Genomic DNA, 17,774 nt, shown 5'->3' on the forward strand with positions numbered 1-17,774 from the left:
GACCACGCCCCTTCATGAATATGCAAAACATATTAAAAGTAGCCGTGTGACTGAGAACTGCAGACGCTCCCCAAATGGTACTCTGTACGAGGTGCTTCTTTTTCCTTCTTGGAGCGATCAAAACGAGGGTTGAAATGTGTGTGCTACAGAAACAACACACAGGCTAAAAAATGGTACAGCATCAGGAAAAAGATGACAAAGAAAAATTATGTACATCACCAAAACAGACGAGCGTGTGAAAATAGTCAAAGTCCGGACACCCACCATCCATCCATCCATCCATCCATTTTCTACCGCTTGTCCCCCTTGGGGTGAAACCCACCATAGGTGGCAAAATGATCGCTTGTATAATTAATAGAGGTCCCCACCAATATTGAATATCAAGAGGAAACAATAAATGCATCGCATCGTGGAGATAAGTATACACAGCTTGTAGAAATGTGCGTATGGCAGCTATGGCGCTTTGAGACATTTCCACGTCAACTTCAGTCTTGATACAGCTCAACTTTGCCGTCTATAAGGGCATACGGCAGGTTTTTGTGCAAACCCAAACTTTCTACATGAGGCCTCTGGACGCAACCTTTTAAACCTTCCCACAACTGCGGCCGTATTGATTGATTGATTGATTGATTGAAACTTTTATTAGTAGATTGCACAGTTCAGTACATACATCCATTTTCTACCGCTTATTCCCTTTTTGGGGTCGCGGGAGGCGCTGGCGCCTATCTCAGCTACAATTGGGCGGAAGGCGGGGTACATATTCCTTACAATTGACCACTAAATGGTAACACCCAAATAAAATGTTCAACTTGTTTAAGTCAGGGTCCACGTGAATCAATTCATGGTATAGAGCAGTGGTTGTCAAATGGGGATACGTGTACCCGTGGGGGTACTTGAAGGTATGCCAAGGGGGTACGTGAGATTTTTTTTAAATATTCTAAAAATAGCAATAGTTAAAAAATCTTTTAAAAATATATTTATTGAATAATACGTCAACAAAATATGAATGGAATTCATAAACTGTGAAAAAAAAATACAACAATATTCAGTGTTGACAGCTAGATATTTTGTGGACATATTCCATAAATATTGATGTGAAAGATTTCTTTTTTGTGACGAAATGTTTAGAATTAAGTTCATGAATCCAGATGGATCTTTATGAAAATTCCCAAAGAGGGCACTTTAAGTTGATGATTACATCTATGTGTAGAAATCTTTATTTATAATTTCATCACTTGTTTACTTTTCAACAAGTTTTTAGTTATTTTTATATCTTTTTTTCCAAATAGTTCAAGAAAGACCACTACAAATGAGCAATATTTTGCACTGTTATACAATTGAATAAATCAGAAACTGACATAGTGCTGTATTTGACCTATTTATCTCCTTTTTTCAACCAAAAATGCTTTGCTCTGATTAGGGGGTACTTGAATTAAAACATTTTTCACAGGAAAAAAGGTTGAGAACCACTGGTATAGGGGGTAAATGTGATGATAATTCTAAGGGCCCACAGCCTGCTGGGGCCCACATATAGCCCCAGTAACCTCTATGACAAAATGATTATACATACGCTGAACTACCGGTAATATGTATTCCTTAAAAATGGATCTGAATTAAAAAAAAGCCACAAATTATACAATGTTCTAATTAAAAAGAAAATAATGATACCCTCAAACCCCTGTAAAAAAATGGTTTGGTCCACACCAACATTTTCTCTAAGGTGCACGCCTGCACAGTTGCTCACTACTCCCTGTTTCCTGCGCACACCTAAACTCTATGCAGTGCACAAAATCTAAATCCAACCTAAACTCTAAACAAAATAAACACATAACAATTTTTTCTGTATCATTTTCAAAAAGTGGTCACAACAGATAAAACAATGATGATGTCTACCAAGACGTGTTAAGGAGGACAAGGAAGTTGTACGCATCAATTATAATTTTATTGAGCAAAACTGATTACTGTCGGCCATAACCACACCGAAACAACATCAACACAAAACTACTAACCAGCAAAACTGGTCACTTTCGGCCATGATCATACCAAAACAAACAAACCCTATGTCGAATTGACAGCAATCGATCTCTTCACACACTCTGGACAGCCAGTGATGCGTTCATGGCAACAAAAACCGTCAAACAACTCCAAGGCCACACATAAACTCTGTTTGATCGTTACAGTGTGATATGTTTCATACTGAGCCAATCAATGTCAATAACAGCTTGTTATGAGTGGGTTTTGCTGTTTTGGAGATTAGCTTATAGCAGTAGAGTTAGAATAGTTATATGCTGCATGTTAACTCTTATTTTGGCAAAACGAGCAAGAACATTTGTGCTTATTCAAGTGTCATGTATTTAGAATAATATTTTTTGGGGATATTAATCATGAAATGGTGTTTGAAGATTACATAAATGCTTTATTAAAAAACTATGCAATGTTAAATTTCACAGACTAAAAGTTGTACAGGCTTCACGGTGGGAGAGGGGTTAGTGCGTCTGCCTCACAATACGAAGTTCCTGCAGTCCTGGGTTCAAATCCAGTCTTGGGATCTTTCTGTGTGGAGTTTGCATGTTCTCCCCGTGAATGCGTGGGTTCCCTCCGGGTACTCCGGCTTCCTCCCACTTCCAAAAACATCCACCTGGGGATAGGTTGATTGGCAACACTAAATTGGCCCTAGTGTTTGAATGTGAGTGTGAATGTTGTCTGTCTATCTGTGTTGGCCCTGCGATGAGGTGGCGACTTGTCCAGGGTGTACACCGCCTTCCGCCCGATTGTAGCTGAGATAGGCGCCAGCGCCCCCCGCAACCCCTAAAGGGAATAAGCGGTAGAAAATGGATGGATGGATAAAAGTTGTACACTATCTCGGGCTTGTGCTTCAGTAATTGTGCAAAAAGTGAATTTTCATTGTCAGTGGGCCAAATCTCATATATTATACAATATTACAATGGAAAGGACTGCTTTTGTTTGATTATTGTAATACAACATTAAACTTGTTGCGATGTCATGTTTGGGAAAAATAAGAATGACACACTCAGGAATGAAGCAAGACATCAAAAATTAATAAAAAGGCAAAAGGTCCATTTGAGAAATGGTAAGGGGCTCTGGTTTGAAAACCCTCCTTGAAAATAGTAGTATCCAGTAGTTTAAACATAGTAGTTTCCTGTGTGCGTGCCTGATGTTGCACATATATGGTCCAAGGAATGCTCAAGGAGTTTGTACATTTGCTCAGACATATAAAAAATTTGAGGATGAACATTTGTCCACACCGCAGTCCGTTCTTCCAATTGTTCTACCTCATCGGCATTACGTGAGCGCGAGCGAACCCCTGCAGGGTTAGGCTGCCCTCCAAAAAGCACAAGACCGGACCCCAGAAAAGAGTTGCAAAGAAGACCAGGATTAGGGGCAGCAGAGCATGGGCCCAGGACATTAAAAACTTTTTTTCCAAGAATGGTGAGAGAGTAAAACTACTGAGGGTGGCTGAAACAGTTACATTCAACGGGGTGCAGGCTGGACTCTGGAGGCTATGTTAGCTGTCATCTGGCCGCGCGGCACCAGTTCATAAAAATAAAAAAAAGTTGGCAGTTCGTTATAAAGCAATGGTGTGACTGTCGATGTGTGTTACACACATATCACTGTCAGACAATGTTCCAGTATGCACCCATCAGAGGTTGCATTGAATCTTATTATGACGCATTCAGGTTCTACTTAGTAATTATTAATTATTTACTGAGTAACTGAATAATGACCTTTGTCAGATGCTTATAATTAATCCTTGTAAAAGGCGCTATTAGTGGGAAATTTGAATAGCCTCTTTATAAAACAGTTAAAAGGGGAGGCATGGCGTAGTGGGTAGAGCGGCCAGCCAGAAACCTGAGGGTTGCAGGTTCGATTCCCACCTATTGACATCTAAAAAATCGCTGCCGTTGTGTCCTTGGGCAGGACACTTCACCCTTTGCCCCCAGTGCCGCTCACACTGGTGAATGAATGATGAATGAATGATAGGTGGTGGTCAGAGGGGCCGTAGGCACAAACTGGCAGCCACGCTTCCGTCAGTCTACCCCAGCGCAGCTGTGGCTACTGATGTAGCTTACCACCACCAGGTGTGAATGAATGTTGAGTCCCACTTCTCTGTGAGTACTTTGAGTGTTTAGAAAAGCGCGATAAAAATCTAAGTTATTATTATTATTAAATGGCAACTAACAATACATCATCTACATAATAATACTCTGACCTGTTAAGTGGTTAATTGTAACAAAGAAAACAAATCTAAAAGTCTGATATACGTTCCTCCTGACAGGATGCACGAAAAACATCAAATTACCTTCACCCGAGGTCGCAAAACCTTTGACCTATTGACCCCTAACTATATCCAATTCTCCTTCCGCCACTAGGGGGAGTTCCTGAACTATGACATGCTGATCGGTGTGAATCAAGGCGAGGGGCTGAAGTTTGTGGACGACAGCGAGGACAACGACGGCATCTCAGCAGCGGCGTTTGACTACACCATCTCCAACTTTGTAGACAACCTCTACGGCTACCCCGAAGGTGGGCGATAAACCACAAACTGAGAATTAATTACTAACAGGGGAAATGCAGTCAGGGGAGGAAGCGTTCTAATAATGATTACAAAAGCAATATTCACATTTGTCCTTTAAACTCATCAATCAATGTTTATTTATACAGCCCTAAATCACTAGTGTCTCAAATGGCTGCACAAACCACAACACAAACTACAACGACATCCTCGGTAGAGCCTACGTAAGGGCAAGGAAAACTCACCCCAGTGGGACGTCGGTGACAGTGACAATGATGACTATGAGAAACCTTAGAGGACAGCATATGTGGGCAACCCCCCCTCCATAGGGGACCGAAAGCAATGGATGTAGAGCGGGTCTGTGATATAAAATTATTTTATGTATGATTCTAATCAATTTTAACATTTTCTTACTTAAAAATCGCTGAAATCAAATACAGGGCAACAGTTGAAGAGCAAGCTCAGCATTTTATTCTAAACTTTACTGACAAACAGCAGTGCCAGCGTCAACGTGTCAGGTAGAATCAGCAACAAGTCAAATGAATGAAATATATTCTAATGCGCTGTTGAATTAATACATTTTTGTGCACAAGGACACAAATCATCTGATTAAAAGCCTAACCGGAATAAAAAAATACTTCATGGAAATGTTCTGACTCGAGCATACACATTCGGATCAAAACTTCACCCTTGTGTGGTGTTCGAGTCTGTGGGACCCGTTTTGATTTTTTATTAAAAGAAAAATTATACAATTAATTAATTTTTCAAACTGAGACTTACTTTGGCTCATTTTCTGCAAAGAACATATAACAGAATAAATATTTAATGACCACACACCCCGCTCCTACACATTTCTATTACATATAAGATGTCCGGGTCCACTGGACCTAATAGAAGTGTGGAAATTGATGTTCTCTCTAACACACACACACACACACATACGCACACAAGCACACTCTCTCACACACACACACACACACACACACACACGCACACACACACACACACACACACACACACACACACACACACACACACACACACACACACACACAAGGCCTAGACAGTAGGAGGACAGAGTGTAGGTACACAAAATATCAGAGGGTCAAATGTGCGAGAAAATGAGAGCAGACAGTGTTGACAAACAATGTTGCAACCTTGTGTGGGAACCGCAGGTGCAGAAACACAAAAGAAGAATCCTTGTGGGATCCAGAAACTGGCAGAGAAATTTTCCATGTAATGTTTATATTATTGTTACTCAGCCAGCGTTTGTAGGTCTGATGGACCCGTTGTATTTTGTGGCTTTTAATGCCTCACAATCAAACACTTTAATGTTAAATTACTAAACATATGTTTATTGGGATAAGGTAAACATCTGTTCAGTATTTTAACATAAAAGTGTTTGATTGTGAGCTCACTGTAAAAAAAAATCATATTTTTATGGTGAATTTACTCTAAATTGTTACTATAATTGTACTATTTCTTTAAAAAGGTTATAAAACTGCAGAATTGAAGACATCTGTAAATAAACAAACCGCCTGTTATTTTAAGTAATATGCCAGTAATGACAAACTATGTATATTTCTTTTTTTTTACAGAAAAATACCAAATTAATTATACATATCATTTTCTGTTTTCTCAAATTACTTTCAAATTCATGTAAAATTACAGTAATTAACTTTCATTATTTATGTAGCTTGCTATATAAAAGTCTATGTCCATACTAACAATCTAACGTTTTTTTATGTCATTTTAAGGTAAATCTTATTTTTCTCAAATGTAGGTGTATTTTTGCATTCAAGTTGAAAAATATATGTAGCCTCTTATGTAAAGGTTGATGCTCATACTAACAATTTAAAAATTTTCTCTGTAATATGACATACTTTGCTGACTGCAAGACATATTTGATCAACAGCCAACAGCCATACAGGTCACACTGACGGTGGCCGTACGAACAACTTTAGCACTATTACAAATATGCGCCACACTGTGAACCCACATCAAACAAGAATGGCAAACACATTTCGGGAGAACATCTTCACCGTAACACAACATAAACACAAAAGAACAAATACTCAGAATCAGGGGCGGTTCTAGGCATGGTTATATGAGGGGGCAGTCAGAAATGTGAAGGGGGCATCATGTGTACACATCATGCTCCAGCACTTTTTTTTCTGTGCTTATGGTAACGATGCTTTCTTCATTGAAATGGGTCTTTAGCCATGTGTCCAACCACAGCCTGGAGTAGTGGATTGCACTTTGTCAGGCCTCTACCTTCAAACCTGTCCAACTTGGGTGTCCCACCTGAAGACTAAGCTCCTGCTGGTATAGCTCTTACGGTCACTGAGGCACGCAAACCCCCTGACCACAATGAGGCGGCAATCCCTCAGGAGGGGAAACATTAACAGCGCTGCCATATTTCCGACAGGGGAAACAGAAGCAGGCGTCTCGCACCACAGAATACTCTAGCCATGGTCGTGTGCGGTACCAGGCAAGATTGAATGATCTTAATGTTGTACCAAATGCACACTTTGGGTAGCCACCCAGTATTGGCTGAGATGGTGCGTTGCCATTTAAGTCACTGGGTACTAGCTGAGCAGGCTGCTTTGGGGGAGCGCTTGTTGGGGGGACGGAGGGAGCTGGTGCCGGAGAAACAGTGCTTGCTGGTGCTAAAGGTGCAGTATTGCTAGCTGCTGTCCCTGATGTACTAGCAGTAGCGTCATTGCTAATACTACATGCAGGAGCAGGACTAGACTTTTTAAATGCTCTGAAAAATGGATGCGTTACAGAGCATTAACTTTCTCTTTGTGAGCTGCTAGAAGTTGGAGCAGAAAATAAGTAAGCTTGAACAACAACAGAAAAAACCCGCTGTGATTACATTAAGTAAAACAACAACAGTACAGGACTACAGCCTGGGGCGGGGGTTTACGTAGGGGTCTGTCAGACACAGGTCACTTGTCTTCAGTTTTGTCACATGCAGTGGACGTGGGCACTCATCTGGGCACAACATTCATTCATTCCAATGTATGTGTGTTGCCCACTTGCTTGTAAATTGATGAAAACGGCTGTGTTTTTGTTTTTAGGTGTCTTGGTCATATCAAATTAAACTTATAATTTGTTTATTACAAAATGTAGATTGAAACATTAAAGGTTGACTATGTAGAATTACAAGAAAAACAACAGAAAAATCATTCCAGCAGTCGATTGCCAGACCGTTGCTAAGTAAAACGGGCCGTTGCTAGGGACTCCGCTCTTAACAGAGGACAGCAGAGGAGGACTGCTAAGCAGGATATGTTTCATTTTTACCGTCATTAACAGCATCATAAATGACTTGTAGCTTGTTACAGGGACATTGGAGGCTCTCTGCCTTCCAAACCACTGCTGCTCAGAGCCTCCGCTGTCACTGCTCTCGTCAAGTTGTAAAAAAAAAAAAAAAAAAGGAACTCCGTAGCACCAAAAGTCCGCGACAATAAACGTGTTTATGACAGATAAGACTACACAAGTACACCCATCCTAACAAGTATATGATAAATGTAGACAACTTTTCCTTTTCTTTTACTTTCATACTGCAACAGTGATTGGATGTTTACTGAGGGCTGAGGGGTGTGTGCGGGTGTGTGTCTGCTGCGCAGCCTGTGGAATGTTGAATACACGCACAGCGGAGGGGGGGATGAGAGGGAAGCAGTCACTACTATATCGTGTGTGTCCCTTTTTCGGCGGATTTTTCCGCTAGTGCAGATAATTTTGTCAACTTGTAATGTAGTAATTTTGTGAGTTTATTAAAATCTGCTTTCTCAAATTTTGATTTGAGGGGGAAAAACATTTATTTAAGGGGGCTCTGCCCCCTCTTGCCCCTGCGTAGAGCCGGCCATGCTCAGAATCCCATGCAGCCGTAAATTTTCTGTGTTACAATATACACCCAGCTACCACCAAACCCCGCCCACCTCAACCGACGCACGGAAGGCGTACATGTGGGGTGCGGGGGTGGTAGCGGGGATGTAGCCCAGGAGAGTTCGGGCTGCATGGGATTCTGGGGCAGAGCCCCCTTAAATAAATGTTTTGCCCCCTCAAATCAAAATTTGAGAAAGCAAATTTTAATAAACTCACAAAATTACTACATTACAAGTTGACAAAATTATCTGCACTAGCGGAAAAATCCACCAAAAAAGGGACACACACGATATAGTAGTGTCGGCTTCCCTCTCATCCCTCCCTCCGCTGTGCGTGTATTCCACATTCCACAGGCTGCGCAGCAGACACACACCCGCACACACCCCTCAGCCCTCAGTAAACATCCAATCACTGTTGCAGTATGAAAGTAAAAGAAAAGGAAAAGTTGTCTACATTTATCATATACTTGTTAGGATGGGTGTATCTGTGTAGTCTTATCTGTCATAAACACGTTTATCGTCGCAGACTTTCGGTGCTACGGAGTTCCTTCTTTTTTTTTTTTTTTTTGACAACTTGACGAGAGCAGTAACAGCGGAGGCTCTGAGCAGCAGTGGTTTGGAAGGCAGAGAGCCTCCACTGTCCCTGTAACAAGCTACAAGTCATTTATGATGCGGTTAATGACGGTAAAAATGAAACATAAGGTATATATTCTGCTTAGCAGTCCTCCTCTGCTGTCCTCTGTTCAGAGCGGAGTCCCTAGTAACGGCCCGTTTTACTTAGCAACGGTCTGGCAATCGACTGCTGGAATTCTCTTTCTGTTGTTTTTTTGTAATTTTATATAGTCAACCTTTTAATGTTTCAATCTACATTTTGTAATAAACAAATTATAAGTTTCATTTGATATGACCAAGACACCTAAAAACAAAAACACAGCCGTTTTCATCAATTTACAAGCAAGTGGGCAACACACATATATTGGAGTGAATGCATTTTGTGCCCAGATGAGTGCCCACATCCACTGCATGTGACAAACTGAAGACAAGTGACCTGTGTCTGACAGACCCCTACGTAAAGCCCCGCCCCAGGCTGTAGTCCTGTACTGTTGTTGTTGTTTTTCTTCATGTAATCACAGCGAGGTTTTTCTGTTGTTGTTCAAACTTACTTATTTTCTGCTCCAGCTTCCAGCAGCTCACAAAGAGAAAGTTAATGCTCTGTAATGCATCCATTTTTCAGAGCATTTAAAAAGTTTAGTCCTGCTCCTGCATGTAATAGTAGCAATGATGCTACTGCTAGTACATCAGGGACAGCAGCTAGCAATACTGCAACTTTAGCACCAGCAAGCACTGTTTCTCCTGCACCGGCTCCCTCCGTCCCCCCAACAAGCGCTCCCCCAAAGCAGCCTGCTCAGCTACCCAGTGACTTAAATGGCAACGCACCATCTCAGCCAATACTGGGTGGCTACCCAAAGCGTGCATTTGGTACAACATTAAGATCATTCAATCCTGCCTGGTACCGCACACGACCATGGCTAGAGTATTCTGTGGTGCGAGACGCCTGCTTCTGTTTCCTCTGTCGGAAATATGACAGTGCTGTTAATGTTTCCCCCCCTGAGGGATTGCCACCTCATTGTGGTCAGGGGGTTTGCGTGCCTCAGTTACCGTAAGAGCTATACCAGTAGGAGCTTAGTCTTCAGGTGGGACACCCAAGTTGGACAGGTCTGAAAGTAGGGGCCTGACAAAGTGCAATCCACTACTCCAGGTTGGGGTTGGACACATAGCTAAAGACCCATTTCAATGACGAAAGCATCGTTACTATAAGCACAGTAAAAAAAGTGCTGGAGCATGATGTATACACATGATGCCCCCTTCACATTTCTGACTGCCCCCTCATATAAGCATGCCAAGAACCGCCCCTGGTGTTTATGTTGTGTTACGGTGAAGATGTTCTCCCGAAATGTGTTTGTCATTCTTGTTTGATGTGGATTCACAGTGTGACAGATATTTGTAACTGTCTTAAATTTGTGTCTACAGCCACCCTCAGTGTGACCTGTATGGCTGTTGATCAAGTATGTCTTGCAGTCTCTATTATATGTCTGCCAAAGCCTTGTACAACATGCGCTTAAGTCGTCACACTGTTTGTATGGTGACTGAGTGAACGCGACAAAGGTTGTAGTGGTTGATAAAGGCAGTGCTGTCACGGCACGCCCTTGATGTACTTGTCCGGGCGAACATCAGGACGTTCCTTCGGGAGGGTCACCGAATGTATATAGGTCAAATCGGGAGGATTGGCAAGTTTGTTGCTAGGGCGAAATAGCCATTCAAAGAAGGATTACTTGGTAACAAGTTTCTGCATCCAGTGGCCCCCAGGTAAATTGAGTTTGAAACCCCTGATCTTAACAATTCAGAAAAAATCAGAAAAATAATGGTATCTATCTGTGGAACTGCCAGCATTGTCACTTCATTAAATGTGGTTGATCGTAATAATTTGGAAAAACTCTGTAGAATAAAGGTATTTTTCTGCAGAACTGTTTGCATCATCACTTTATTAAAGGTGGTTGATTTTAATAATTTAGTAAAAATCTGTAAAATTACGATATTTTTCCACAAAACGTTTCATGAAAATTTCTCTTAATATAATGTTTTTGATCATTATTTGGTTTACAATAATTTACTTTAATTCTATTTAGATGACCGTTTTTTTACAGAATTTTTTTTTACGGCATTAAAAGCCACAAAATGCAATGGCTCCATCACATCCACAAACGCTGGATAGGTAAAAACAATATAAACATTACCCAAGGGTTAAAACTGATCTAGACGAGAGGTTTATGCCAATAGTAATTTTGAATGTTGCGCATGAAAACACTTCTTCCAAAATTTGAGTCGAAATTATCCTGACTGCGCATGTCTTTGACGTCAGCTTTACTTTTGTGGTGAATGGGGGGACTAAGTTTAATGGTATCGGAATGAAGCGATTGTCTTGCTACAGTCTTCCCCAATTTAACATGTACAGAAATAGCGTTTGTTGCTCTAAAACAGAGACCAGCAAAAACATGTGTCGATGTAACAATAAAAGAAGGGATCCAGTTGTCTCAACGAGCTGTTTTATTTAACAAACATTACAGTTTGCAAGTAATAACTACTAGTCCCTGGCACGTACATAGAATGTCGTAACATGAAAAATCGCACAACACACACATATCACAACACCAAGGGCACAGAATAGTTCTGTTTAAAAAAAAAAGGTTAAAAAAAAGTAGCGAGCAGAATGGAAAATTGATAAATTTACTAGCAGAAATGCACAGAGACATGTTTGCTTACAGCGGTAGTGACTGCTTCTTATTCTACTTCTGTTTCTGGTATGTGTTGCGCATTAAAATTAAAGGTTTGCGATTTAAGGTGTGATGCATGAAAATACATCTCACAATCGGATCATTCTTGTCAGGGTCCATGTACACAGCGAGTCTAATCCGATTTATGATCAGATTAAATACATTTTGCCTGTGTACACATGGCTTATAAATTGAAAGATGCCATTTTAGAGGATTATATAAATGTTTCCTAAGTGGACTTTCACACAAAGTTGATCATACTTTTACAACAAAGTAAGGATAGGCACTTGTACTTCATGCACAAATGAAAGATAATCACAAATGTTTTAAATGTCATAAAAGCAAAAAAAAAATGTGACTACTAAGTTTTTGGAACATTCTCTTCTTTTTCTCATTATCCTCTTTATGAGCAACCTGTATTAACATTGACCAGAGCCGAGAATTAATTTAAAGTTTTAAAATACTCCAAAGCCGACAGCAGCCATATACCTCACGTCACTGATTTCCAGCAGTTTAAGGCGTGGTATAAGATGACTAGGAGATCAAAAGAATAAAAACACGCCAGTCATGAAGATTTTTTTTCACCATGGGGTGGGAGCTACGCTTTGGCCTTTAAGTCTCTGTGGGTGCAAAAGATGCCTTACCATCCACTAGACTGTGGGTATTTCAAGTGGATCTGACGGCTGACTGCCAACGCTGCAGATAGCTGTCAATATAAAAAACATTTGTCCTGCTTGTCAATCTTTGAAAGACCTTTGCTACATTTTGGTCTCACGGTCTCTCCAACTTTTGATTTTCTTTGACCACTCTCTTTAGTATCTTCACTTTTCTGACACTACACTCCTTTGCTGCACATTGTCTTCCAGGCAAAGACATCCTGAGGGAGACCATTAAGTTTATGTACACGGACTGGGCAGACAGGGACAATGGCGACATGCGGCGAAAAACCTTGCTGGCGCTGTTTACGGATCACCAGTGGGTGGCGCCAGCCGTGGCCACGGCCAAGCTCCACGCAGAGTTCCAGTCGCCCGTTTACTTTTACACCTTCTACCACCACTGCCAGACCGAGACGCGGCCTGAGTGGGCTGACGCCGCCCATGGCGACGAGATACCGTATGTTTTTGGTGTGCCCATGATTGGCGCCACAGACTTGTTCCCGTGCAACTTCTCCAAGAACGATGTAATGCTGAGCGCTGTGGTGATGACATACTGGACCAACTTTGCCAAGACTGGGTAAGCATTGCAAATTTCAATACTGTGAATTTTACCTGATAGCGTGTACTTTTGAGGGTACCACCCCAGTGAGAAAGTTTAGAGTGACGTACTTCGGTGACGTTATTCAATGGCGTTACTCAATGACATTACTCGGTGATGTACAGGGCTTCACTTTGGTAAAAGTCTTATTGACCAGGTATCCAGTCGTTAAGTAGTAGTCTACGGTAAAACCTTTAACTCCAGCAACTGACACGGTCTCATTCTGCCAGGGATCCCAACTTGCCAGTGCCCCAGGACACCAAATTCATCCACACCAAGCCCAACCGCTTTGAAGAAGTCATCTGGACCAAGTTCAACTCCAAGGACAAGCAGTATCTTCACATTGGCTTGAAACCCCGTGTCAGAGACAACTACAGGGCCAACAAGGTGGCCTTCTGGCTGGAGTTGGTGCCCCATCTCCATAATCTGCATGACGAGCTGTTTCCGACCACTCCCCGCTCCCCACTAGGCCCGGGCACCGGCCCCGGCACACCTAGAACCAGAACTACAGGCCCTCGCACCACTCACCGCCCCTACCCTACCTTCCCTTATGACCCGGAGCCCGATAGTTCCGAGCGTCCTCCCCGGGTTCTTTTTCCCGGTGACACCCGCGACTACTCCACGGAGCTGAGCGTGACGGTCGCCGTGGGAGCGTCCCTCCTCTTCCTCAACATTCTCGCCTTCGCCGCCCTCTACTACAAACGCGACAAGAGGCACGAGATGCGGCGCCACCGTCTCTCTCCTCAGCGGGGCGGCCCCGCCAATGACCTGGCCCACAGTCAGGAGGAGGAGATCATGTCTCTGCAGATGAAGCATTCCGAGCATGACGCTCACCACGACATGGAGCCCCTGCGGCCCCACGACATCCTGCGCCCATCGTGCCCCCCCGACTACACGCTGGCGCTACGCCGGGCCCCAGACGACGTGCCTCTGATGACACCCAACACAATTACCATGATCCCCAGTACCATCACCGGCATGCAGCCTCTCCATGCCTTCAACACTTTCCCTTCCACAGGCCATAACAACACCCTACCACACCCCCACTCCACCACCAGGGTATAGTATGGCCTGACCTGACACAGCAGCACCCAAGGAAGACTGGCCGTGCGAATCATCGAGAAGTCCCCTGGATGTGAGGTTTGACTGTCAAAGAACTACTCCACCTCCTCCGTCTTGTGCTGCCAAGCTGAGCAGCGCCCTCCAATGGTGGCATGCGAAGACGCAACTGAACTGCAATGCAGCAAGTTTGGGAGAAACTACTATTTTCAAGGAGGGTTTTCAAACCAGAGCCCCTTACCATTTCTTGAATGGACCTCTCGCCTTTTTATTCTTTATTGATGTCTTGCTTCATTCCTGAGTGTGTCATTCTTATTTTTCCTACATCTGAAGCCCACTTTTGACATGTGGCCCTGTCCAGTACTCTATTGGACTAAAGTTTCCTAAAAAGGTGGTAATCTTATATCTTCTACTTTCATTCTACCAGCATTTTTGGTGCCAAGGTCACAGTTGCATTCTAGTGAAGAAGAAAAACAGCTACTGTATATTTACTGTCCACTAACAAACGTGACAAAAGTGCCAAACTGGCCCTTGATTGTGTTTTCCTTTTCCTCCACCGCCTGTCTCTGTCTTTCTACCATGTCCTTAATTGTTGTTTCATATGTGCAAACAACTTTAGTTTTTGCTGAAATTATATAGAGAAATTATATATATAGTTATATACGTGTACAAACGAGAAAGTCTATCGTTTTGCGGTGGGGGGCGGGGGGGGGGTTTATGCATGAATTATTTTTCTTAGGAGGAACATGAGGGGTGGAGGACACTGTAGCCGCACGTTTTCCCCCAAAAACCAACAAAAGCGCTTCACTTGGTTCAGAAAAAAAATCTTCATCTCCTTCATGTCTGGTGTGGATATTAAGACAGACATGCCTGTGCTGTGCTGATGCAACCAGTAGCAAGCCCATTCATATGACTGGTGCTGCCTTTTCTTACCATTTGTGTGTGCCTGGTCCACACGTGGTCCCTGCACCGACCCAAAGAGTGTGTGTAACATCATAACGTGACCGGCATGATTTTCCCACTTGTTTTAATGCTTTCCTAATTGGGTCACTAAAGGTTTGGGTGAGAAGACAGAAAGCACACACAGAGAGTCTGCGTACAAAGGGGAAGGTGGTGAAAGGTCTGCCCTTTTCTCGGGTCCCTGGTGCTGTTGTTGCTTGTGCGCTAGCCTGTTTGTTTCTTCTTTGTTGTATTCCCCTGCGTCTTTAGAGTGTTGCGATATGTGCACAACGTAAACACCAAGCAGTCTGCTTGGATGAGCTTAAAAAATTTGACGGGGCTGCAAAGGAAAAGAGACTTTGCAGAAAGCCTTAAACTAATGGACGCACCGTATTGACGTGGAAAAGGCACGGCCATCTTTGTATCTTCTGTGTTTGTCAAGATGATACCTTTTGCAGCGCCGTCATTTGTATGGCATGCTTTCGTAGCTCCGTGAGGTCAGAGGGAGCGAGGGGCCATGAGGTGACACTGCAGGACAGAGCAAACAACTGCAGCCTTTTGAGGCCCGGGCTGTTTTTATTCCTCGTCTATTTTATAAACTTCCACAGGAGGGCGCCATCGCGACAGTTGTCTGCAAAGGGGAGACAACACACGACACAAAACCTGCAAGAGAATCAAAACTGTACATTTTTAAGAGTATCAAACAGATATAAATATTTGTAAATATTCAGTTTCTTGTTAGTTTTTTTCTTTTTTGTTGAGTGAATGAATGAAATGAAATCATAAAAGACAACAGGTGCAGTTTGCAAAGAAAGGGCCACCATATTGACATTATATTGTTCTCATACCACTTTTGGCCATGCGGACTTCTTGTAGCATCCCCCCACAGGAAAGTTACTCTAGCAAAAATGCTTTATGCTGGTTTATTTAGAGAAAAAAAATACCACTTTGTATCAGTGCTTTGGTTGTTGCACTCTTATATTTCCTCCCAAGCTTTTACTTTGGAAGTTCACCTTTGCATTAAATCATATATGCATCATTTTGGGAATATGTCAAGTAAAAGCCAGTTTTGCCTTTCTGCCAGTTAACCCACATAATGGGTGGGGGGTGGGTGTTAAGGGAACCTGGTTCATGGTGAGAACGTTCAAAGCGAGACAAGGCCCTTGATTAGATGTTAGCTCATTTCCCATGTAGCCATGTTTACATGAAGCCGCTTTATTGTGGGGTCCGTCCGTACATGAGGGCTTTAATACCATAAGATGCCTCACACACACATTATTAAAGAGATCTTACAGTATATGTTACTGTCTGCACACTGTGTTATGTTAATGATGACGGGACTGCTTTCATAATCATGAACAAAATCAAAGTCATCTATTGGAACTTGGACAGCGTTACCCGCTACCACTCAACAGCACACACATTTTTGTGTATTCACTCAACTTCCTGCTCGTATTCCGACGCAAAGTTGCACCTGTTGTCTACGTCAAAAAAATTAATCAGAAACCCAAGATTTCTGTTGAGAAAAACATTGTTGCATAATGGAATTTTGTGAGAAATGCTGATTTTAAAAGTGTCGGGGGGAGTATAATTAATTGAGGTGATGTTTCTGTTTACTTTAGAGGTTATCTACTGTATGCTGTGATTCTGATCTGGGGAAACATTAAATACGTTCATAGCCAGTGTGTGTGTCAGGTTTCTCTGGATTTAAGTATTATAATTAGTATTACAAATAAGGCAACATGTCCCGACAGGCACAAGCTTACCTGTCGGGGGCATAGCACCAAATTCTAGGACGCCCATACACAAGAACCGTTAAGGTTCTGCTGTCACAGCCTGAGCCCAGATACGTTTTTTTAATTTATTTCGTCGGTCAGTGGTCAACAAAATAAACAATTTTACCTTAACAAGCAGTTATGCATTCATAAATTGAAAATGCTGCAGACCGAAAGGGTTTAGGCTGAAGTTGAACACTTATTGCGCCTAACCATATAAAAAATGTAAAATACAAGATGATCTTCCAAAAATTGTGAAATTTCCTTTGCACAACATTATGAATACACCTTGTACACAACATAAACACTGTTCAATTATACACACGGTAAAGACATGTGAAATATGTTAGTTAAACCTTTGTACCAATTATATATTACATACAAGCAATTATACATCCATTATTTATATCCCACATTTAGTTTGTAATTAACATTGCGCCATACACACAACAAATGGATGTGTACATACGCTAAAAAACTAATTATTTGGTTTAAGCCTGCTCTTTAAAAACATGAAAAAACCTTAGGTTTATGGCTTTTTTTATAGACAGGATAGATAACATCTCCTAGATAACAGGGTTTTGTTTAAAAAAAAAAAAAATGAAGTCAATATATAGTGGCCAAAAGTTATTTTAAATAATGATATAACCTGTCATTATGAATATAAATGGTAAGTTTCACATTTCCCTTTACTTTGAAGAGTACAGATTAATGCGAAACTATCGGCGTGGCGAAGTTGGTAGAGTGGCTGTGCCAGCAATCGGAGGGTTATTGGTTCAATCCCCACCTTCTACCATCCTAGTCACGTCCGTTGTGTCCTTGGGCAAGACACTTCACCCTTGCTACTGATGGGCCCTGGTGAGCTCCTTGCATGGCCGCTCCCGCCATCAGTGTGTGAATGGGCGAATGTGGAAATACTGTCAAAATGCTTTGGGCTCCTTAAAAAGGGCTAGAGAAACACTATACACTATACATGTACAACCCATTTATC

At 42.1% G+C, this 17,774-nt stretch overlaps 1 protein-coding gene across 2 annotated transcripts in view; it reads left to right on the forward strand.

Moving 5' to 3' along the window:
- LOC133560381 (neuroligin-2-like) overlaps positions 1-14,773 on the forward strand; it is a 384,294-nt gene extending 369,521 nt beyond the window's left edge. For both annotated transcript variants that reach the window (XM_061912840.1, XM_061912841.1), the window contains 3 exons: positions 4,392-4,545; positions 12,623-12,989; positions 13,241-14,773. In XM_061912840.1, the coding sequence (XP_061768824.1) occupies positions 4,392-4,545; positions 12,623-12,989; positions 13,241-14,075 (1,356 nt within the window). In that variant the 3' untranslated portion in view covers positions 14,076-14,773. The remainder of the gene's footprint in view (positions 1-4,391; positions 4,546-12,622; positions 12,990-13,240) is intronic.
- The last annotated feature ends 3,001 nt before the right edge of the window (positions 14,774-17,774 follow it).

The sequence above is a fragment of the Nerophis ophidion genome, linkage group LG10 (genome assembly GCF_033978795.1).
Source record: "Nerophis ophidion isolate RoL-2023_Sa linkage group LG10, RoL_Noph_v1.0, whole genome shotgun sequence".
Classification (NCBI taxonomy): Eukaryota; Metazoa; Chordata; class Actinopteri; order Syngnathiformes; family Syngnathidae; genus Nerophis; species Nerophis ophidion.